Raw genomic sequence first — 25,877 nt, forward strand, 5'->3', positions numbered from 1 at the left:
TGTCGCGTTGCCATGACAATAGAACGTCACAGTGCCATGAGATGTCACGTAGTCATGGCAACGTGGCACTGCATGGCTGTTGTCATGACAATGCAACGGCATTATACATTGCGGAGCCATTTTGACGGGAGCATGCAGGGGGGGATGCCCCCAGAGACGTCAGTGAAGACTTCCCGGTTAGACCACTGGGGCGTGCTCCTCTGCCGCCCTGCTTCAAGTTCGCTCCTGCCAACGTTCCAACTCGCCTGCCGCCCTTCACCCGGAGATGTTACATCAAAACCCATAGTCTCCGGATCAAACCCGGAGTGGTGGCAATCCTGCCTCTAGCTGCAAAAAACTCCCCAACACCATTAGGGGTCAATGCAAGGAGCTTTCGAAATAACTATTCATCCCTAGGACAGTACAAACAACACAGGGTCATCCCTCATGGTTTGAGGAAAGGAGATTTCACCAGCAACAAAGGAGAGGGTACTTTACAGTAAGGGCAGTTAAACTGTGGAATTCATCACCCATGGAGACTGTGATGGCAGATACAATAGATTTGTTCACAAAAAGGTTGGACATCTTTTTTGAAAGGAAAGGTCTACAGGGATATACCAAATAAGTAAGGATGTTGATTCAGGGAGTAACCTGATTGCCATTACTAGAGTTGGGAAGAAATGTATTTCCCTTATCAGACATAATTGGATAATGTTTCACTGGGACTTGTTTTTCCTTCCTCTGGATCAATGTACTATAAATGCGAATATAGGATAACGTATATGCTGTCTAAATTTAACATAGATGAAACTTGATGGATATGTCTTTTTTTCAACCTCATCTACTGCAGCATGTAACACCCCCCCTGGAAATTAATCTGTTTATGCCAAAAAGCATGAAAATCAGTCACACCATTGACAAAATGCCTTATGCTTGGACATGGCATTTTCAGTGGTAATGTCACTCCCTTTTGAAGCACGTAACCCCAGTTTGAATCCCAGTGTCGGCTCTCCTTGTGACCTTGGGCACGTCACTTTATCTTCTTTTCCCTCAGGCACCAACACCTAGATTGTGAGCTATACGGAGCAGCAACTAATTGGGCCCGCAAAATTTACAGCGCGGCGTAAACTGTCAAAATAACAATATATTATTGACAGCATCAGCGCTTTTTATATCATGTCTCGCTTAGCATCTATTTCTGTGTTTCCCAATCGGGGAGGATCAAAAGGGTGTCACGGCATTTCCCCATTCTCCGAGAGCAGGGCTGTTACTAGGGGCGGGCAGTTTCCTCCATCCTGATTGGTTACTGCTGGGTAATGCAGCCAATCTGAAGGAAGTGTCAGGAACCTGACAGGTGTGGCCATGCAGAGGCATAAGCAGCAGCGGCGGCAGGAGAGGTGCCTGTGTGTGTCTCCTGTGACTGTCGCGCCCCTCTGACTCTGTGGTGCTATTATTACATGGGATGCAGACCCTACTTGTTCTATCAGTCAGTAGAAAAAGACTGGGAGTGGTTACAAATAGAACAAGCATCGTGGATTATGTTTGTAAAGTATTATGTAAAATGTGCAATCATTTAATGTTTACAGTTAGTTATAGTTAATAACAATAAGCAAGAATGTCTGGTAATTGGTATAAAAAAAATCTATTATTATGAACTAATATGCAACTATACAGTAGCTAGATTCCCCTCCTTCCTCAACTGCGTGACCGGTTTCATAGATTGTGCTCATTCTTGCTCCCCACCCCAATGGTCAAAACACATTGTTCCCTCCCCCAGTGCCTTGCTTTGATTGTCCACTTCCCAAGTGCTTCAACATTTACCCAATTCTTGTTGTAATATGTATTGGATTGCTCCCTTCCCCAGTGGTCCACTCTATATTTTTCCAGTACTACAAAATTCATTGTCCCCAATTATTCCTAATCGGTTGTAGTGGGGAGATTGTCCCCTTCCCCTTTGCTTCCTAATCTAATTGTTCCCTTTCCATGTGAATCCTAATTAATTGTTCTCTTCCCCATTGATTATCCCTAACCCTTGCTGAACTACCACTGTTCATCCCAACCTCACAAATCATTATCAGTCTCTCACCAACTATCCTCTCCTCAGCCCCATCCTATCCCACATCCACCCCATGGCACAAGCACCAGTCCCTCCTTGCTTCTTATCCTCCTCCCACTCCCTTCTCTTGCCCTCCGTTTCCCAATAAGAATTTGCCCCACCCAAGCCTCCCTCCACTGCCACCATCCTTTTCAATCCATGTCCTCACAACCCCTATCCTTGGCCACAAGCCAACCTCTACCCACCATGCCAAACCCAGTATTGTATTGTATTGTATGTCTTTATTTATATAGCGCCATTAATGTACATAGCGCTTCACAGCAGTAATACATGTGGTAATCAAATAAATAACAGATAATATAAATAACAGATCATGGGAATAAGTACTTTAGACATTAAGGAAGAGGAGTCCCTGCTCCGAGGAGCTTATAGTCTAATTGGTAGGTAGGGAGAACGTACAGAGACAGTAGGAGGGAGTTCTGGTAAGTGCATCTGCAGGGGGCCAAGCTTTATGTATCATGTGTTCAGAATAGCCACAGTGCTATTCGTATGCTTCTTTAAGCAAGTGTGTCTTAAGGTGGGTCTTAAAGGTGGATAGAGAGGGTGCTAATCGGGTACTGAGGGGAAGGGCATTCCAGAGGTGAGGGGCAGTCAGTGAAAAAGGTTTAAGGCGGGAGAGGGCTTTAGATACAAAGGGGGTAGAAAGAAGACATTCTTGAGAAGAACGCAAGAGTCTGGATGGTGCATAACAAGAAATTAGGGCTGAGATGTAAGGAGGGGCAGAAGAGTGTAAAGCTTTAAAAGTGAGGAGAAGAATGGAGTGTGAGATGCGGGATTTGATCGGAAGCCAGGAGAGGGATTTCATGAGGGGAGATTCTGAGACAGATCTCGGAAAGAGTAGAGTGATTCTGGCAGCAGCGTTTAGGATAGATTGTAGGGGAGACAGGTGAGAGGCAGGAAGGCCGGACAGCAGGAGGTTACAGTAATCAAGACGGGAGAGAATGAGGGCCTGAGTCAGAGTTTTAGCAGTCGAGCAACAGAGGAAAGGGCGTATCTTTGTTATATTGCGGAGGAAAAAGCGACAAGTTTTAGAAATGTTTTGAATGTGAGGGGCGAATGTGAGAGAGGAGTCGAGTGTGACCCCAAAGCAGCGTGCTTGGGCTACTGGGTGAATGATCGTAGTTCCAACAGTAATGTGGAAGGAGGTAGTAGGGCCAGGTTTGGGAGGAAGTATGAGGAGCTCTGTTTTAGCCATGTTGAGTTTTAGGCGGCGGAGGGCCATCCAGGATGATATAGCAGAGAGACATTCAGAAACTTTGGTTTGTACAGCAGGTGTAAGGTCGAGACGAGACCTAGATGAGACTGGCGTGACCTATCATAATATCTTTGAGTTCGTGAGTATGACAGGCATACTAACTAAATAATCTCTGCATAGTGTGGATTGTTAGCTCACTGTTAGCTGTTAGCTTACAAAGTTAGCTTGTTATCTTTGCAATTTTGCTTGTGATATTTCTGGTTATTTTTGTTGTAATTCAATAAACAACAAACCTTATCTTATACAAACTCTGAGTGACCTTTCTTAATAATAATCTCACAATACCCTTTTCAGGGTGTGAATCCGAGAGTCTACAAGTGAAACATCGCGATTTGTGTTTCTGCTTAGTGCAGAATATAACTTATCACAAGGCATTACTTGGGAGAAGAAACTTTGGCATCGAGCCCAGGTTACTGCCCCACTCCTTGTCAACTCTCACCTCCCACCCATCACCCCCCCACTCATACCCCAACCTCCCTCAACTTCCCATTCTCCCTCTGGAACGCCAGATCCATCTGCACCTTCACCCTTGATCACTTCCTACAAAACAATCTTGCCTTTCTCGCATCCACTTCTCTCGATTCAATTGCAGCACTCCACCCTGTGCGTCCCACCTGCTAACTCAAAACACTCCTTCTCTCCCTTCGCACAGCCAAGAAGAGATCATGGAAATCTTTCCGTTCTCCTTCCTCTCCTGCAACCTTTTTATTCCCTCCTCCACCAATACACCTCCACTCTCAAATCGCAAAAACATATTCTAACACTTATCAAATCACTATCACCTCATCCACGCCAACTGTTTTCCACCCTAAACAATCTGCTATGACCCTCTCCAACTCTCTCACCTAAGCCACCCTCCGCCTCTCAGCCATGGACCTTGCCTCATACTTCTCACCAAAAAATTAATAACATCCGTGCTTCCTCCTCCCCTCCTCCATCCACCACCCCTACCCCTCCTTCTGCCCAACCTCTGATGAATATCTCCTCTCAATCACCAAATGCTCTCGTCCCACTGCATCGCCTTCTGACCCCACTCCCTCCTCTCGTCTCGTCTCTATCCTCCTTCAACCTCTCCCTACCAAGCGGACAAGAGTAAAACAGGTCGGCCATCTGCCCTGGCTTAATCTCCTTTGTCATTTTTGCCCTTACCACCTCGGGGTACGTACTGGCTGATATCAGAGTATTTATTTTTGGGTACTAAAACGACCTCATGGACCTTAAAACCTGCTATTAAAAATGCTGCTGTGTCCCTTGCAGGGTATTCCTGCAGCCAAGTTAACATATTGTTATGTAGCCCACCAGGGGTTTGGCCTTTTGTAGTGAGATTGCTATTGGGTACGCTATCTGAGGGGCCCCCATTTTTTCCCTTAAACCAGCTTGAGTGGGAGTGGTCGGCTGCAGTACTAGCAAGTGTATCATGTTATAGGACTCTTCCGCATTGTTGTTTTTCTGTATACCCTGTGAGGGCCACTCATTCAATAGCAGCTTTTCAGCTGCTTTAACATTGACTATGTTTACAGGATATATTTTTCTTCTTGATGATCCATCTCATTTACTAAGATTATTAAAATCGGGCCATTTTTCTTATTAAAAAAATAACTGACTAGAATTTAATTCTTAGTTTCCTGGTTATATCATGCACTACAAAAACAAAACAAAAATGAGTAACAATACTACATATTGATGTACATCTCCAGTGCCAGAGGGGCCTGCAGGCACCTCTAGATTAAGGCCCCGCTCACACAGCACGCTACACAACGTGTGCACGCGCGTGTTCGTCACTGATGCCTGGCGGCCAATGGTAGTGTTCAGTATTGAAACTACCATTGGCTGCAAAGTGCAGCGTCGACGCTGCTGCAGTCGTAAAGCAGAATGTATCCACTTTTAATGAGTGAGGCTTCAACGCGTTTATCAGCAAATCTACAGGAGGCTCACGATTGTATGGACTTCCAAAGTCGGCAAGCTGCTATATCACCTCCACTCTTCTTGTGCCAGCTTTCAACTTTAAGCACCAGCTGTACCCCTGTGATTTATTCAATATGGTTTGAAGTGAGGAACAAAAAGTTAATGCCATTCACTGGAAGTTAACCACATGGTATGACTTCTCACCATATTGAATAGGTGCAATTGGATGGAATATAAGAAACCAGCAATAAGATTCCCCTACTGTAACTTAAATGATAAAAGTAACAAATATTGAATCAATGTTAACAAACCAATCTGTTTTAGCAGATTATTTTATGGACTATTTTTAGGCATGTGTATCAATATTGGTATAGATTTAATTTTCCATGTCACTATATATTCATGTATATAACAGTGCAGCATTAATCACTGATAACTGCCCAGATGTATATACCATGTAAAAACTGACTGGCATTGAGAAAATGCCCCTTTTTATTTTTGCGATGAAATAGCTGGTCAATAGGAGACTTTCCATGGAATAAATCATGACTGAATGGTTTGTACAATCAAATAATTAATCGTAGCAACAAAAACAAAAAACGCCTTTAATCAAATGGTAGATGTCCAACTTTGACTAATGCGACAGAAATTTATCAGAATGAATAAAAGATGGATATAATTATTCAGTTTTGAACTGTAGAGTTGATGATAATCAGCAGACAGAAAGTAATGTTCACTTTATATCGACCTTTGTGCCCTTGGTTGCTTTTCCTTCTGAAGCAAAATTACTAAAATTAATATATAATAACAATTCTGACCCGATTCATACTATTGACTTGTCAGTACTTGGCTGCAGAAGAGCCTTCCTACAACAAATACTCACATCAAAGACCAGCATTTACTACAGCATACGTATATACTGTATTTAATTTGGAATAATGCACTTATTTAGATGTATGATGTGCATGGCTGGTCTCTTGAGTGCCTGAGTTTGAGAGCATTTTATTTTGTTTTGTTAAAATGTTTTAAAAAAAGGACCAACAGTATATGGACCATAAAGTTAAGAACCTATGCAACTATTTTTGCTCTCTGTGTTAGCAGGACAGACTCCTTAAAGCCTGGGTCCCGCTGCATCCGGCCGCATGCGCGTCACTCACCAGACCAGAGTTCCTCCCGAGCCAGCCCGTCCCTCCTCGCGGCAAGGCTCGATGCGCACTGTGACGCGTCAGCCAGTTGGGGATAAACAAGGATCGTGATCCCAAGCGGTGACACGTCACGTGGTGCGCTGGTGAGCCTATCAGAGCCGGGGCTGGAACTGTCAGAGCTTCCCCCACCTCCAAAAGGTAGGGGGGGGGGGAGTGTGTATGTATGTATGTATGTATGTATGTATATGTGTATATATGTGTGTGTGGGGGGACGACGACGAACGGACTAGGAGGGGGGGGGGGGGGGCGACGGACGGGAGCTGCACGGAGAGCAGCAGAGGGCATGTTGAGGGGGGGGGGGAGTAGTACGGAGAGCAGCAGAGGGCATGTGAGGGGTCCCTCCTGCAGCTCGGGAGACCACCGCTGCAGCCCTCCGCTTAAATCACGGCCTCCGGCCGCCGCTCCCTACAGACCGCATATAGCGGTCAAAAGCATCTCCACGCGCTGCCTGTCTGCAGTGCGGGCGCGCGGTCTGAGGCAGCGGGGCCTTAGTCTAAGTCTTGGGTTTGCTTTATACGAGTGTGGACTGTAATTTTTTATATATATATATATATATATATGAGAAAAAGAGAGGAGAGTGCACGCCCCATAGCGTAAAATAGTAAATTTAATGAGGGGAAGGGGGAGAGGGGGGATAAAAATGCACTTACAAAAGTACAAATAAAATAGGCATTGCGTGATATAATCACCACCATCCGGTTATTTGTTTCTGTCCTTATGGTGAAATCCGCTCTCAATGCAGGATGGGCAAACGTCCCTGCAGAAGTCTTCAGCAGATTTCCAGGGCCAGTAGATGTAAAATATTAGTTTGAGAGTCCAAGAAGGTAGCTCCGAAAATCCAGGCCTCTGTAACACCAACGCATTGATCGGTCCACTCAGCGCTCTATAATGACGTAGTGTCAATGCGTCCAACGTGATGATGCTCCCTGACGCGTTTCGTCACTCACGGGCAACTTTTTCAAACTTTTTCACTACCCTTTGAAAAAGTTGCCCGTGAGTGACGAAACGCGTCAGGGAGCGTCATCACGTTGGACGCAGACACTACGTCATTATATATATATATATACAGGCATACCCCGGTTTAAGGACACTCACTTTAAGTACACTCGCGAGTAAGTACATATCGCTCAATAGGAAAACGCCAGCTCACGCATGCGCCTGTCAGCACGTCCTGAACAGCAATACCGGCTCCCTATCTGTACCGAAGCTGTGCGCAAGCGGGGAGACTATAGAGCCTGTTACACATGTGTTATTTACATCAGTTATGCACGTATATGAAGATTGCCGTACAGTACATGCATCGATAAGTGGGGAAAGGGTAGTGCTTCACTTTAAGTACATTTTCGCTTTACATACATGCTGCGGTCCCATTGCGTACGTTAATGCGGGGTATGCCTGTATAAAAACAAACAAAGGAAAAAGGCAGCGCCTCTGATTCTGGGTGATTTATAAATCTCAAAAAAGTGTTACAAGTGAATATATGTTCATGAAAATAATCAAATCAAAAAAGAACATAAATAAAATTACAATCCTAATAAAAAATCAATTAATATAGTAACACCTAAAAAATCTATACCTGTGCTCTATTCTAAGAGAAAACTATACACTATACAAATATATATATATATATAACATTTGGACAATGTTTTTGGAGACATTCCGATAAAAATCCTCCACTGAAAGGCGTACACTACAGGAAACATATACAAGTCTCTTTAAATTGAACAAACTGTATATCCAATTAATAATACCTTGAGTTCTGAAGACAGATAATCCAGCTGCATGTATTAAAGGCAGCCCAGGTATTCCATATCATCAAGCTATACACATTGCCTCCAATTAACGTAAATTAGCATTTACATATGCAACGTGGTTCTATGTGTAAAATGTTAAAAACTTGTATAACTCTTGAAGACTGGAAAACACTGGCTTAATAACGCTGAAAGGAGCAGTTCATTTTGGATCAGCAACTAGAGTAAAATTGCTCACTTCCATAATTTGTCTCCCTTCTCCTATTGATTCCTTCCCAAATTATATTATCCGCCTTTACAATGAAGAATAAGGAAGTAAAGGGGTTAGAGCGTGTCAGTCACTGAAACATCCCAAAATGGGTCATTGCCTTAATTTCCACATAAAGACTGAACCATGTTATAAAATCCGACATTCCAACAAATGTTTTCGAAGAGTCCAATAGTGACTGCATAACATAAGCAATAGTATTGTTTGCAGATCAAGAATTAGTCTAAATTGAAAAGCAAACACATTATGCTACAATTATCCATGTGGATGTCGTTTACATTCTTGGCCTCTTAGAAATAACCATTAGAATAGTAAATAAACCTTCAACGAAAAAATAAATAAAAAAAAAACAGGAAAAAAAACAGAGCACTATTTTATGAGAGTAGATGCATTAACTTTATTGTAGCTTGCAGGCAACAACAATTAGATGAAACTCCTGGAGGATGGAACATTTTACACTAAACTGTTTTCCGCCTCTGCTTTCATCTGGTGTATATACAAAACATTAGCAGCTTAATGTGGCTGGTTAGTTTTGTCCAATGAAAACTATGAATATAAATTTAAGTTGGTGTTTCAGAGTTCTTGCTGGAAAACAATAGATTGAAAGACAGCATTTTACAAATACCTGCTGTTTGATCCCCGCTGTTTATTAGGACAGAAAGGGCTTATTTAATGGCAGCTGTGTGCATTCAGTGACAAGGATACAGGATCCTGGAACGTTTTGCCACAAAAGTACTTATGGGTTTTACCAATTTCATGGTCTGCTCAATACGAAGAATATTTTACACTTGTACAAAAGATCCATTTGGATGTACATCTGTATTGGGTTACTTTACCCTGTCTACTTAAGGGCTCACAAAATGCTTTTGATTAAAAAAAAAAAAAAAAATGGGAGCATAGGTAATATCCAATTTTCTTGTTCGTTTATAGTAAAATGCCCAACCTGGTATGTGACAATAACCTTATAGATGTGCACCCGTCTCCCACCCCCCATCCCATTTTAATTGTGACACTTTAACTGTGAAGAAGTTGGCGCAGCGCTCACAAAAAGCATAGTGTACCCCAAGCAAGCTTGAGTGAGAGGACGATGTGCCAGCGCCTCGCGACTCCCAGGACAGGACGGAGAGTTACTCCCCAACGAGTACGCGCCTTCCATGGTAGGAGAGCGTTCCTATTGCATCTCATTTGCATTTGGACCAGGCTAAAAAGGACCTTTATACCTCTTATATGCTATTTCAGAACACAGAAGAAGATTGTGAGTTGGCATTATTTAACCCTTTTAATTTGTACTGAATAAATCTCTTATCTCGCCACAGAAGAGTTTTGTGCTCTTATCTTGTAGGAACACACACACACACACACACACACACACACACACACACACACACACACACACACACACGAGTGCAGCCCTACATAGAACCCCATTGTACTAATGACAATTTCCTAAATGTATTTAAAACATTATCACTGAATTTTTGTACACAGTGTGATGTAGGTTAAACTGGTTTATCTGTTCCAATCTCTTCCTTACCTCTCCTTTATTCTACTTTCCTAACTGTTCCTTTATCAGCTTGTGCTGGGAAAAGTTTAGAACATGCTTTTACCCAACATTGTGCCCGAATCCTCAAAGCGTAATCTGCTACATTGCGCCCGAATCGGCGACATCTGCCATTTAAACCAATGGCAGATTGCACAGATTTAGGCATGACGCAGCAGATCACCTTTTGATAACTCTGGGCCATGGAGCCACTGTAGATCATCAAAAATGAATCTTTTCATCCTCTCAAAAACAATGTAAAAATACTTCTACCTGTATGGTTTTCCAACTAGATTTAACACATTAAACATATAATACACATTAAACATATGAAGCACCAACTCAAGAGATGGTAAAAGATGACACTAAAAATAGCAAAAGTTAAGGACGGTTATGGATAGTAAATGATGGTAAGGTTCAACGTGAACATTGTGAAAGTCCAATTAATGGTTTAGTTCAGTATTATCCATAGTGACGAAGAAACAGGTGCGCAAATCACATCAGGACATGGAAGAGAAGTAAAATACCAAATAGTGCAGTATTGTCAACCCCAACAATGAAATCAATGCTGATAGCTCTATAAGATTTGCACTCACGTGTACAACGTGATAGTAAGGCGTTGTGGTTATTAGAAGTTACCAACTTTAGTTTCCAGATAGGTACTCCAGATCAATTGAGAAGGAAGGGATATCCGTATACAAAAAAGGAAAAAGCAAAATAGTATAATACTGCTTTTAATATTAAAAACACAAAGTATTCCACTTACATAAGTGCCTTTGTGGTGAGCATTCAGACCACCCTGGGTCATATGGACAGACAATTGTTTCTCACAGCAACAGCATCTGCTCCGCGGCCGTCACAGCATACACTGGGCTGATGTAGTAGTCCTCCACTCTGGATGTCACCAACAAAGTGCCACTCTGTAGTCAATGATTCACCCAACGCGCGTTTCCACATAAATGTCTTCCTCAGATTAGCCCGAGAAACAATTGTCTGTCCATATGACCCAGGGTGGTCTGAATGCTCACCACAATGTCACTTATGTAAGTGGAATACTTTGTATTTTTAATATTAAAAGCAGTATTATACTATTTTGCTTTTTCCTTTTTTGTATGTGGATATCCCTTCCTTCTCTATTGATCTGGAGTACCTATCTGGAAACTAAAGTTGGTAACTTCTAATAACCACAACGCCTTACTATCACGTTGTACATGTGAGTGCAAATCTTATAGAGCTATCAGCATTGATTTCATTGTTGGGGTTGACAATACTGCACTATTTGGTATTTTACTTCTCTTCCATGTCCTGATGTGATTTGCACACCTGTTTCTTCTTCGCTTGATGATTGGATTTGGTCTGAATCCTGTGTCGGGAGCTGCACTCTCTAAGGTCAGTATATTATTTTATGTTATGTGTTAAGTGATGTTATTTGCGCTTGATTTTTTTCTTCACTACAGTATTATCCATAGAAATAATATTCAATTTCCTCTTTTCTTTATTACCTGTTCATAAGTAATTAAAATATGTTTTTGGCAAAGAATCACAAAGACAATGCTTTGTTGCAAATATTTACTTAAAAAGTAATATTTACAGCAGACTTTTAGACCTATTTTACAACAATAAAACATCTATCAGAACAAACCTAAAATGAAATGAGCTCAAAAACTACATACTTGTAGTTTAATAATCATGGCATTGGTTAGTACTTTAAAGCAAGCTACTGTTAAATTATAAAAAGCATTCCTGTGTCTATATGCTAAATACAGCCAGACCATTAAACATCCCCCCCCCCATATTTTAAAATGTAAATCTGACTTTACTACAGATGTTTTATATAAAAAAAAAAGCCTTTCCTGTGGTCTGTTCTGCTTTGTGGCTTTGTTCTGTCCTTATGGTGTCAGCAAGGTTACAATGCAATGCTTTGCAGCTCTTTTCAGAACTAAATGGATTACATTGCCAAAACAGTTGAAAAATACAGGCCAGTACATTTTCAATTTCAGAATTTGGCTTACGGAAGTGTAGTTTACCACTAGCAGTGATCTCCGACAACTGTAACGTTTTAACAAAAGGTGGCATTTTGGACTTGTTTACAGTATAGAAGTGTCCATGTTTACCGTATAGAAGATGTTGCTAAATAGCTTGCACATGGACAGTCCACAAATCTGCTTGTATGAGTAGTGTGTGTACACATATAATTGTATATACATTTCCATAATGCAGTTATTTTTCACTTTCACTGAAAGTTAAAAAAAAAAAAAAAAGTGTAAGATTTTTAGACTGGCAGGATTACACCTGGGCAGAGGTGCATAGATTATTTTTAACAAGTAAAATGCTTTAAAAACAGATGAACTGTATGATACCCCCATATAATGTAGCTTTTGATTATTCTAAACTCTCTACAATAGTTTATTGAAAGAAAATGCTCAATAACTTGCAATGTATCGTATCATCTTCCAACAAATAGAAAAATGGCAGAAACACATTGTCCTTGATATTTATTACATTATCTCTAGGTATTTAACACTTAAGGAGTGTGTATTTAAAAATTCCAGCCCCTTTGAAATGCACCACATTTCCACATTTTAATAATTTCTTAGCTGGCATTGTACTGCCTAATTGTAACACTGATATTAATGCCAGATTCTACACAGACAAAGTCCCCTGGTTCCCCTTGCTTTTCTTTCAACACACAAGCTGTTTTTCAGCATTTAGGAAAAGTAATTAATCTTTGATGACCACATACAAAATGTCGACTTTTCACACGAACATCCATTATATAGTGCATCAGCAGGAATGTCCCAATCTGTTCTTAGCACGTATAAAATTTAAAACGGCTTAGCAGTCTTCATTATCTTCCTCACTTTTAACCATTGTAGAAGTAACCGTGCTACTTTCTTTAGTGTCATCAGCTTGTTCACTAGTTTGTCCTTTGTTCGAACAAGATGTAACATTCCCCTTCTGCAGTATCTCTGTAGCCTCGTGCTCAAGAACCTCTGAAGGCGTTAATGGCTCCAGGTGAACACTGCCTTGTTCGCTGATATCAGAACTCATCGATTCGGGCTCATCTCTTTTCCTTAGAAACTGCTCAAAACTGACATCTTCCTCCCCTGGCAGATTTAAATCATTATGGTCCTCCATCTTAACAGCCATGTTTGAGAGAGTTGCTTTGCTTGCTCCAGCATTGTCAACAAAGGCTTTAGTGTCTGAGCTTTGGCCTAACTCTGGATCAGTATCTCTGCAGGAAAGCTGTTCCGGTTTGTCCTGTACATTATCAAAGTCATTTTTGTTATCTGTGTCCAATGATTCTGCTTTTTCCACATCTGAATTAGTAGAGCAGCTGTCCAGAGCTGGTTTATCAGAGTCATTAACCTTCTCCACAGACGTAATGTGTTTTTTGCGCAAGAATTTGTTGGTTCCAACTTGCTTGAGCTTATTATTTCGACTAGTGTTGCTTGCTTTCTTTCTCACCGGTAGTTTTTTTTTCTTTATGCTGAAGGATAGAACACCATTACAAAAGAACAAGTCACTCACAAGAGGAGTTAAAACTACATTTACAAGAACATCTTTCTTTAGACTAAATGATGGGTTCCCCGACTGTAGTCTGTGGAAGTCCGATTGTGGCCACTGACTGATCAATTTGGCGACGGTTCAAGGAGCCCTTACAATTGAGGCAACTCATACGCAGCATATAGTGAACTGGGGGAGATTCACCAAGCATGAAGGTGACGTATCACATCGCCATCCACGTTATTGGCAGTTAACGCCAGATCAGAGTGATTGGTGAATCCCGCCCATGGTCTTGCGGATAGTTCGTTTGAGATATTTTTGTTTACTTAGATTAGAGTCCATTTATTTTTTGGATGTTATGTATTATCGACACTATTATTAACACTGAAGTGGCCTTCAATAAAAAGATACACTTTAAGAAACCCTGGGCTAAAACATTCTCTGATATTTACCTTTTTTTAGTTACTCCTTCCACCTTTGCGTCTTTCAGATTTTTCTGCAAACATAGAAATGGAGATTAGCAACAGTCGTTATTAAATGACATTCTGTATACCATAGTAAGGTTTTTCAGTTCTCCTAAAATAACACTAAATATATTGATCTGCTTTGTCTTCTAATCAACCGGCTTCCCAGTGAGACAAAATATTATATTGTTATATAAAAATAAATTTAAAAAAATATCAAAAAAAGCAACAAAATCACTCACAATAAACCAGTTTGACACCACATGTGCAAACCATGTCCATATCTGCGAGTGAACATTTCTAATTTTTTGTATCTAGAGAGACTTAAGCCATTTATGCTTAAGAAATGTGCGTGAACTTTAGGCGTTATTATGTTTATGACATGTATTTTAGAACTGCCACCTGTTCGCAAAGAACTACATTCTAATTCCTCAATAACTAATATTGTAAATGGAAAAGAAAGCGGTCATGGATTGGTGACAATTATGCCACAGTAGGACAGAAATGTGCAGAGTGCAGAATAAGCAGTAAAGGTACAGTATTACCATATTGATGCAACAATCATTAAGATTAATATACAGACTGAAAATATCTACTGAACGCATACAATTGTTGCATAGTTCTAGATAAGCTGATTGACGTTGCCTGGTTATACACAAAATAATTTCAATTGTGAACATAAATGTGCTACGTTTTTGGGTATGCATACCATGCTCGTTAGTTAGGAGACACCAAATGGTCTACGTGCATGGAAAGAGACTTTTCATTTGATAATATATATATATTTTTTCACCAGAATATACAAACACATCAAAAGCATACTTGCTTCCATACTACAAAAAAACAAAAAAAAAAACCCAACTAAAGGAGCTGATCAGCCTAACGAGAGAATTTGTTATTAGGATGCTGCTGATCAAAACCAATTTCAGCCCAGAGTACAAATAGGCAGTGTTGCGGTCTGCCTTCTTGGTGAAGAACACTGCCTGTGAGTGTTGTGCGACCTTTCAGTGAAGTCGTGGTATTCTTGTCAACCAAGAACAGATGGAAATTACTTGCTCACAAAGTATACAATAGAAAGCGGAGTAGCATACCCTGAAAGTTGCAATTTACAGAATATAACAGTAAATAACAGAAAATATATTGCCGTATTAAAGCAGCAAAACATGGGATAGCTTATGTGTTTATTTTTAAAACGAAATCAGACTTTTTTTGTGTAAATTCAAGTCTTTATTCCATTTTTAATGAGTTTTAAAGCATGTTTTGATTTCGATAGCAGGTTTTAGCCCACCTCCCCAACAGTGCAAGATATTTGCAACACTTTCCTGTTTGTGATCATTTGTTGCCAATTTCCCCAGCAGTTTGAGCTGTAAACTCTAACAATAATGTGACCGTGGTAATAGGATACGTTGCAGCTGCTGAGTTACACTGACTGAAGGATTGATTGAAACTGAAAGGCGGCCATTATGTTAGGCACACAATCATAATTTTTTTACAGAATTATAAAAGGAGCACCATACGATTGCCAGCTTAGGTAAGAATGTAGAATTATACATGGTCCCATGCCTTACATATAAAAATAAGAAAAGAAAAAAAGGCGGAGGCGGTGTAGTATTGCTGCTTTAATATATAACTAACCCTTATTGCATTGGTATTCAGGTGTGCACAGTTCAACAATATTACACATTTTTCTTGAATTAAAAAGTAGCACCTGGTAACGGTTTCACTTTATTTCCATATGGTTCGTACTGTTAGCAGAGCTATAAAACATCAATGCAATACAGCAACAGGTACAATACTGGGGTAGTAAAAGCTTTACTTTCCAAGAACATAATTGCCTTTTTCACAAAAGGTGGTAAACTTCTATGCCCCTTATTAGGCAACACACACGTTTTAGGTTTTATCAATGCACCTAGTAAACAGAGATAACACACACAGACAAAACCCATTTTACTGAAACATACCATTTCAGCAGCAAGAAAATGCAATGTTACCTTGTCATACACTGCTCTTGCTCCTACTGGAGATTTATTTCTTGATCTAAAGAGGAAAAATAATTTAGTATGGAAGTTATTTTTTTCCCAGGGAAAAAGTAGAGCTTAATAGTGATAAAATGAATGCAACATGTAGATTATATAATAACCGTTTTATATCCAAACCTTGATGAAGTGATAGAACCACTGGAAAGACCACATGGATTAATTCACATTTTGAGATGTGACACTTACATGCACACACAATAGTGATGTACGCCCAGTTCTCATTTTAGGACATTGGTTCTTAGGCTTCCAACAGAGGAAGAAAAAATAAAATACAAATATTTGCACATTTAAAATTTGGAGAAGAAAATAAAGAATGTATAGTGTAACACAAATGCTTAATTATTGTACTTGTGACCTCAACAATGCAACACAAGTCTTAAAACATAACTATATATTCGGTTGATCAGTTTGCCAGATAACAAAAACATCCTGTGTGATCCTGAGAGAATAAATGGTGAAAAAGAACAGTATCATTTACTTATCTACTACAAACAGCTAAATTGTAAGTTTTTTTTGGTCATGCGACTAAAACGCACTCCAACTTCAATACTGGGTTTGAGAGCACCTGCAGATTTCTGGGTTAAGAAGACTTCACTGACAGGAAGCCCACTGCTTGTTCATGTAGGATGCTTGCAGCATTTGCAGCACCGTAATACATCTGGATACCCTCCAGAGCAATCTACCTTAACTAAACTCATTTGGGGGGGGCAGGAGGGTCCTCCAGAGCGGATCAGCATGATTTTCAGCCCCGGGTTCCCAAGAAACCTACTAGTAAAGTTTCCAGTATTCTTTCCTGCTTAAAGGGGTATTTAATGAGCAATCCAAGCTACCTATTTTTTTTTAAACAGATTTGAAGCAGGGGGTCTCCGCCGCTGAACCGCGTTGATTTCAGCTCTGAGGACCCCCTGCTTCCTGAGATACTTACCTTGGAAGGAGGGTGCCAGCATCTGTATGCTTTTTAAACGTTGCGGTCACTCGGGCCAATAGGATGCCACAAGGGATAACATCACGGCTTCCTATATGCCCATATGACATTTTAAAGCCGCCATTACCATATCTCCACATAACCCAGCAGGAGCTGCTACCAGCACCCCCTATGGAGGTAAACAGGGGGTCCCTGGAACCAAAATCAATGTGGTTAAGCTCTGGAGAACCCCTGCTGCAAAATTAAAAAAAAAAAAAAAAAAATACGTTGCTTGGGCTGCCTCGTTAAATGGCCATCCATAGGAAACAGGAAACCACAACCAACAATGTTGCAGCTTCCAATGGGTGTGTAAATTAGCAGCCATTTTATTTCACCTGAGATTTAAACCCACCAACGTCACTACTAGTAAGTATATCGGGGGGTCCCTGGAGCAGAAACAGTGGCATCTGGTTCAGGAAGACCCCAGTAAAATAATAGGAGAAACTGCTTCTTTAGTAAAACAGGCTGAATCTGAGAACACTGACAACTTTAAGGCAGCAGTCCACACTGTTACTTAAATAGGCTTTCCAAACCCGGTTTTACAGTTTTATGTTTTCAAATCTGATGCTTTGCTTCCATTCCAGTCTCAATGTTACGTAACCGCAGAAGCTAGGGATTAAGAGAATCTCATACATTTCCACCTCCCCCCTCCCCTCCCCAACATGATAGGAGTTAATATCATACAGGCTTCAGAGAGGGATTGGTGCTATAAAACCAACGTTAAAAACGGTTTTACATAATAGTATCTGAACTCTGCATGAATGCACATGACAAAAACAATTGGTCAGAGTTTACCCATGGGAAGTGACGAATATATTGCCAACAGAATAGAGCATACAAGAAAACATTTCCAGTTTCATTTTAAAGTTGCTTCCAGTACTAGATTCATTAATGTTCTTTAGTCTGTATCCTTCTACAAGGCCACACACACACACACACACACACACACACACACACACACACACACACACACACACACACACACACACACACACACACACACACACACACACACACACACACACTTTACAAATAGACTTGCTCAATATGAAATCCACATTTCTACTTAGCAATAATAATGTGGTTGCAAGCATGTATATATTTTTTTTGCATGCACGAAGACCGTAAAATATCCTTCAGCAAGAGTCCTAAAGGGAGAACAAAAAGCAACTCTTTACAGCATGCCCAATTCATCAGACCACCTATAAATTATTTAAATATATTGACATTGAAAAGCCCATTAATTAACTTGCTTATCTCAACATCACCACGATTGATTTTTTTTTAATGTAGTGAAGAAAACATTGCTCAAAAGATAGGAAAACTGCACAACTTCCACAAAGCATTGTAAAGTCATCAGCTTTAATATTTATCTAACCTTTAAGAGGCCTTTTGTTTAGAAAATAGCTGGCGACTGGATCTTCTTTGTTGAGGCAGCACTTCCGTCAATTTGAATCTGCTGAAGTGTGTTGCTACTACACCTGTCTTGTGATGTTATTAATCATGAATTAAATGCTTCATGACAATGTCCCCCCCCCATGGACATTTAGCATATTGGGTCCAATACTCTTTGCTAGACTACCTCTTTTGAAATAATTAGTAGCTTACACAAATTTTTATATCTTTGTTCATTTAAATTTTTGCCAGAATTTAATAAACACATTAGAAAATAGACTTTTAAAGTAGTGCAGTGCTTATATGGGCACAAAATTGTCGCTCACATTATACACAAAGGCATCATTTTATATATCTATTTCAGCAAAAGTCCAGACAAAACCACTGTTTAATATCAGCATTCTCCTAGTGCTCGTCAAATAAAGCTCTATATTTTGATGCAACTTTTGTGTAAATTTGAAAATACCACAACCAAGTACCAACTTGCGACCAAGGAAAAGCAACCAACAGTGAATGTTATAATCAGGTAATTAGATTGAAAGCTCCTCGGAGCAGGGACTCCTTCCTTAATGTTACTTTTACAGTATGTCTGAAGCACTTATTCCCATGATCTGTTATTTATATTATTTGTTATTTATATGACATGTATTACTACTGTGAAGCGCTATGTACATTTATGGCGCTATATAAATAAAGACATACAATACAATAATCACAATATTTAGTGAAAATATTTAGACAAACTAGAAAACGAGAGGACATAACTATAATACTATATATATATATGTATATATATATATATATATATATATATATATATATATATATATAAATAAAATACAGTTGTGGTAACAAATACATTTCAGAACGTTGTCGGCCATTCACGCATGCTTTAATTAAATATCGAGGGTCACTTTCTAGGTACTTTCTTGCAGCTTTATTTGCAAAGCCACCAAAAACTGCCCCAAACACCATTGGTACCCACAGATAACATCTTTCATTAATAGTTCACAAATCATTTTAAGGGATGAGCATTAACGGGAATACACCAAAAAACATTTTGGTTGCCTGTTTTACATATAACATTCATTGCTTACAAAAATTCACACTTTTCTTATAGCAGCAACGAAAAGCCAAAATAAACCAGGAAATAACAACAAGTCTCTCTGGGCTATTTGTAGTGACTCTAGATTGTAATCCACATTCCAATATATTGATAGGCAGGTAAATACTGGATGACTCCAGAAGCTTTAAAAATAAGCACTCAGATAAGCACTCAGGAACAATAGTGGAAAGATGATTATTTAATCAGAGCAGACCAATAAATACCAAGCCCAAAGTGAAGGGCACTCAATGATTTGATTTTATACAGTGTCCAGGGACAAAATAAAACCTTTACCTGAGGTTTACATCTTAACTTGTTCCCTAAGGCCTCGGCCATGTTCCTTGCTTGCTGGTGGAAGCGCGCTAATGCGCGCGCTCCCGCTCAGCACGCTGACGCGCGCTTCCGCTCAGCACAGAGCCCCTACAGCCGCAATTAGAGCGGCTTTAGTAGGGGCTCACCTGAGCTTCCGCGCGCTTGCGGAATCGCAGGACTTAGGAGAATTTAAAATTCCCCCGCTTGCCGGCGAGACAGGCTGGTCACGTGAGCGGTTCAATGAGGGCGAACCAGCTCTGTGACGTCACTGGCCCGCCCCTGGCCAGTGACGCGCCCGCCCCCTGACGGCCTGCTGAGAGCGCTTGCGGTAAGCAACCGCAATGCCAGGGAAAACACCCGCTTTCCCTGAGCCTCAGCACGCCAGCGGTAAGCGTGTCCGAGGCCTTACTGACAAAAGACCCCCACAGAGCATTTAGACTGTACTTTTTTTTTTTAAAATAGACTTTTTATTTAGTGTTAAGTCTTGGACTAACCATGATTTCATTTTTATAACCACATCCCAACTAAAATATATATATAAAAAAAAAAAAAAAGAGAGAATTAAGAGCATGGGTTTGTTTAAATATTTTGCAGTTAATAATTTAACCTAATATAATGTGTCAGTTACAAAATCAAATTCAAATAATTTGCCAAAAGCTTAAGGGAAAAAATATATATTTAGCACATGAAATACAAATGATCTCATCATAAATTGCAGAAATAGTACAAAATTAAATCCGTCTACATTTAAGTGTCTCACATTGCATCAATAAAAAGAACAATGGTAGGCAAATTACTATTGTCATACCTATGAATGTTAAACGATAGCTTTTTTAGTGAAGTACATTGCTTTTAGCCATCTAAAATGTTGGATTCCAGACACTTGTTTACTGAGGTTCTCATAGATAGAAAGCCAAAACTAGCAGACCTTGGGCCAGCATATTACCCAATGCTGCCTCCACTAATCCTCACCTATAGTAGACGCTCAGAAAGAACCATTGGCAATTGAACGGACAGGTGTAATTCTGGAATTACTGCAGATCACAGCACACACAGGTGCTGGACCCCGGAGCTCATTAACGGTCTTCTACACTTGTCAGAAACCAAGGGATAACTCCTGGTGCTCAAACTGCACCATATTGCAGTATGTATGTACCAATATTAAGTTATCATAACCAAGAGGCAGATCAAAAGACAACCTCTGCAGTTACACTGCTACAGGAACAGGGTCTTCACAATTAACTGAAACTATTACAGATTCAACTGTAGTCAAAAATTACCCCCAAGGTGATCCTGACGTTAGTTTTCAAAAGCTGTTACAGATGTTCGCCTATGCAGATGCTAATCATTCCAAGTACTGTTGTAGCATGTAGCTCAGCTTAGTCAACAACTGTGTTATGGACAACTATGTCTTAACACAAGTGTACCTGCATGCAAGTATAAAGTCTACAGTAATATAAGAATAACTCTCACGTAGGCTTCTGTATTCCATTGTGTACTCCATAATTGCAAGTGGCGCACAATTATCTTTAGTAATATATCAAAATCAGTTGAAAGCTGTATAAGAATCTGCAGGTTCCCTCGTATTTACCATTTAACACATTGATTTTGATATTCAATTTGATAGCTACTGAAAATAACCTACAGTACAAAAACAAATGTTAAATTCAAGTAGGTGCTTTTCTTCTGGTAGATGAGGTAAAAAACAAACAAACAAAAAAGACAAGTTAAACCTATGTTTAAGAGTGACTTGAATTAATGAAAAATAATAGTGGATTATAATATGAAGGTCCCTCAACTGCACCCTCTCTCTTCGTGGAACCTAACCCCCCTTTTAAATCTCCTATATATATATATTTGGGGGGGGGGGGGGGAGAATCTAAGCAATGAACTGCTTTAGCAAGATTTCTCCAAAAGAACATGACATGGGTCCAATGCAATGGCTTCTAACCTTTTTTTGGTTAAGGAACCCTATAATTACATTTTGAAATTTTGAGGAACCCCAACCCTCTCTAATACTGTGAGATCAGATGCATTGTAAGGAACCCCAACCCTCTCTAATTCTGTCTGAGATCAGATGCATTGTAATTTCCTCTGTATTTGGTACAATTTTCCAATGACCTAAAAATTATGTGAACACCCTGGGATGCTCGGGGAACCCAGGTTGAAAAAAACTGGACTAATGATACCTTGGCCGAGATTCACTAAGCCGCGATCCAGGTTATCACACCCTGATCCTGCAGTAGCTGCCATCTTTTTGAATGGCAGTGAACTCCACATTTTGGTGCATTGCGGCTTAGTCAATCCTGGCGTTTTTAGTACCACTAAAAACACCTAATTTGTATTAATTAAAATAATAATAAAAAACCCACAACATCCCAAGGTAGTCTCAGCATATAAAATATGGACAGATCTGTTCTGGTATGTGCATTATAACTACTTCAACTGCCATATAACTTATAATAATATTATAAGAGCAGAATCTCACTTTTCCTGTGTTAGGCTGTACAGGTGGGAGCAGCAGCAGTAGAAAGCTGCTGCAATTGTTCATAGTAGTTTGCTATAGTTCATGACTATTAAAATGTACAGTACAGCTTCAGTATCTCTTTACATTGCAGCATTTTCATTTTGGAAAATAGAGGCGTCCCAAATATGAAATGCTGCTTTTACATATAGTTTGTAGAGCAGAAAACAGAACATTTAAGCATGTATTACTATATAAAGTAATTGCCATCAAATTACTAGAAGCAAAAAAAATTATATATATATAGTTAATCGTTTAAGGGCAGTAAGTAAAAAGCTAACTTACTTAGACATGTCTCCTTCAAGAGTTGAGGAAAATATGGGAACTGAGATCAAAAGAAAAAAAAAATGAATTTACTTTAAAAAAATATCAGTATATACAATACGAACGGTTAAATTAACAATGAGGGGTGATAAAAAAGCTACATGGTAAGAATGCAATGAGAACATAAAACTAGAAGACCATTTCTGTTCTTACTGTTCTCCAGGACAACTTGGCATGAGTGAGTATGGCTTTCACTCAAATGTTTGGCCATGTCATCTAAACCAGAGACATCGGTCAGGAAATCACAATTGAGGCAAACCAGCGTTACACGCCTGGTAAAAGACAAACACAAACATTTATTAGAATGCAGATTATTCGTTGAGCAATACTCTAAGAGAGAGGCCTATGGTTTGAGCGTTACTGCAGGTATTTAAGAGATGTGGCCTCTTTTCTTTGGGTAAATAATTGAGCAAACCGCAAAAGAGCAATTAAGGATTTTACTAGAAGAGAACAGACATTTCTAAAAGAATCAATGCACATGTCAGACAGGGGTCATTAAGACGATGGAGAGCTAAGAGCATGGTGTGCTCATCCCTACATTGTCTCATATGAATAGGCATGCACAGAAAATGAAATCATATTTACATAATACCATTTCCATATTTTGTAGGGAAACTACTAGCAATAAAAAGAATCCAACTTGATACACCTGAAATCTTAATCAAAATCGATGGAATATGTCATTTACGTAATATACTCATTCATTAATCAGCACAACTATAGAAAAGGACAAGAGACACAAGAAAGTGGCCCACAAGTAAAATCTCGCCCTATGGGTACTGTAATCATGGGTTTTCAGGCTCTATTACGGTACATTCGGACGATGAAAAATAACAAACCTGAAACACTAATGCAAAATAAATTAAAATAAATAAATAAAAATCGCCAAAGAAATCCCAAATTAAAATGGCACGTCTTTTAGCTTCAAAAATGTTACCTCTTGTCTATTGAAGTCTTCTTTGAAGCCGAAGACTTTTTATTGGAATTTCTACCATGAAACCTATAGAATGGGTAGGGGAATAAATGGAAATAGAATGAATGTCCAATATAATAGAGAGTATATATTCTAAAAACACATGTTTTTTATGGCATTTTTCTGACCAGGGTTGTTTACATCCTCTTTTCCGATCGTTATTTAGCATAATGAAACCCAAACTAAAATACCCCTTCAGTATATAATTATTAAAAAAATAAAATATTAGGTGCTCAAAGAGTTTTTTTTTATATTAAAACCTAATAAATTATAGATTCTATTTTTTTTCTTTTGTTCTTTTTCTTCCCCCCAAGATTTGTTGTCTTTCAGATACCTTCTCTGTATGGCCCAGCATACGCTAAATATATCTCAGAGCTGTTGAAACAGAGTTTTCAAAAGAAATATCTGCTATTCTGGAAAATACATTTCCTTAAAATTATATGAATGACAAAGCTGGACTCACTAATCGTGTACATATGTAACCATGCATTAAATACATGCAATTCTTAAATGCCTGTCACGTTTAATTTTCAATACATAGACAAAGTGATCTCTTACCTCACCATGTGATTCATGTAGGCTTTATTACAGCTGGTACTGAATTTGCATTTGCTGCAATGCATGTATGTATGGAAGTGGCCTTCAAAATCTTTAATTTCCAATTTGCACTCAATACACTTATGGACCCCGGATGAGCACCTGAGGGGTAAAAAAAGATATAGTCAGCCAAGTTTAACATTTAAAGTGTAGGTGCTGTAATATGATAGTTTCACTTCCCCCACAAACTGATTATTAAGATATGATCAAGTCATTTATGTTCTGAGAGATAGGATCTTAGAAGTAATTTAGCATGGCTATTTGCCATAGTATGGCTTGATCTAAAATTGTTCTCCAGGCTTCAACATGCACATTATAAATGTCTAATCTGTAAAAGACAACGAGAACGCAAATATACTTACAAATGCTCTAAACATTGGAATCAAGTACAACTGCCAACAGTTGAGGTTCACAATCAAATTAAAAGGTTAGGATACGGTTGGATTAAAGTCTTGGTTTAGGTCTCATTAGCACTAAAAATGTTAATTGTTATTATTAATGCAACTGTTTGAAACGCTGCAAACAATTTAAGTGTCAGTAATAATATTACTGTGGTCATCCAAAACCTGGATGAAAACCACAAGCTTTATTTTTGAGGTAAGCCCTTAATATATCAGCATTTTATGTCCAAGAACTCAGATAAGCTGAAGGCTAAAACTCTATTTGTAAATGGAAGGACTTGCGGTTGTCACCTTAGGTTTCGTAATGCTGTATTGACCATTTTAACTCTCTTCGTGGTATTGGCCGCAACTGGTTTCTTCTTCTTTTTCTTCTTTGGAGGAGCTGTTGGTTTGGGTTTTGAGTGATTCGCATTCGATTTTGCTGCAGAACTCTGATTGCTTTTAGTGTTTGCATTCTTGCCTTTAGGAGTTGGCGGGAGGGTAGTTGTGGGGCTTGTGCAAACTGAAGAGGTAGGAGAGGGGACTGTGTTGATGGATCCAACAGATGCTCGAATTGTAACCTGGAGCAATGAAAATAGAAAATCTCTAACAAACCGGTGTATGCAAATGCAGATTTTGTTTAATCAACAACAAAGGGGCAACACCAGGGGTCCCATGCCGTAGTAGCTACGTCATGGGCTTTTTCCTCGTTTGCGTTCAGAGCGATCTGACTAGATGAGGAACAGAAGAGAAAAGTCCTCTACCATTTGTGTAATCCACGGTGATTTCAACCTCCTGGAGGGGCTGTGGCACTCAGGTGCTGCCGCGCCAGCAGCAATCGAATGGTTAACAACATCTGTGAAGCAGTATTATTTGTGGGCTATTCTTTCCCAAAATGATTCAGCACATATAGATTATCCAAAATAAAACATATATATATCTTACTAGCAGCAGGCCCCAAATTGAGACACACAAACACTTTTTTAAAATCTAGCTTGAACCTGATTCTTGTCCCCCAAGTGTCCAGAGACCCCCTCCCTGGCACCCACAGATATTTGTAGTTATTTGTGCTGGTTTAGAGTGAGACACACACAAAAGAAAGACAAATATGGCCGCCGGACTACAAACATGGCTGCGGGGTCACCTATAGGAAGCCAAGACGTCAGACGCCGGGCCCAGAGCCAGTGGCCATTTTGTGTCCAGTAGGCAGATACTTTGCCCAGTACCGTAGCAAGAAAACGAAGGGTTCCCAAAGATCGCAGGATGGCTACGGG

At 39.6% G+C, this 25,877-nt stretch overlaps 1 protein-coding gene across 7 annotated transcripts in view; it reads right to left on the reverse strand.

The window, feature by feature from the left end:
* Positions 1-12,201: 12,201 nt before the first annotated feature.
* ZNF280D (zinc finger protein 280D) overlaps positions 12,202-25,877 on the reverse strand; it is a 40,140-nt gene continuing 26,464 nt past the window's right edge. For 5 of the 7 annotated variants that reach the window (XM_075575766.1, XM_075575765.1, XM_075575763.1 and 2 more), the window contains 8 exons: positions 24,916-25,184; positions 24,185-24,325; positions 23,591-23,653; positions 22,807-22,925; positions 22,615-22,654; positions 15,982-16,027; positions 13,979-14,022; positions 12,202-13,509 (listed from right to left, as the gene is read on the reverse strand). In XM_075575766.1, coding sequence (XP_075431881.1) covers positions 12,855-13,509; positions 13,979-14,022; positions 15,982-16,027; positions 22,615-22,654; positions 22,807-22,925; positions 23,591-23,653; positions 24,185-24,325; positions 24,916-25,184 — 1,377 coding nt within the window. In that variant the 3' untranslated portion in view covers positions 12,202-12,854. Of the gene's footprint in view, positions 13,510-13,978; positions 14,023-15,723; positions 15,748-15,981; positions 16,028-22,614; positions 22,655-22,806; positions 22,926-23,590; positions 23,654-24,184; positions 24,326-24,915; positions 25,185-25,877 lie in introns of those variants that run through there. The other 2 variants (XM_075575769.1, XM_075575767.1) reach the window with 2 other exon arrangements.

The sequence above is a fragment of the Ascaphus truei genome, chromosome 18 (assembly GCF_040206685.1).
Source record: "Ascaphus truei isolate aAscTru1 chromosome 18, aAscTru1.hap1, whole genome shotgun sequence".
NCBI lineage: Eukaryota > Metazoa > Chordata > Amphibia > Anura > Ascaphidae > Ascaphus > Ascaphus truei.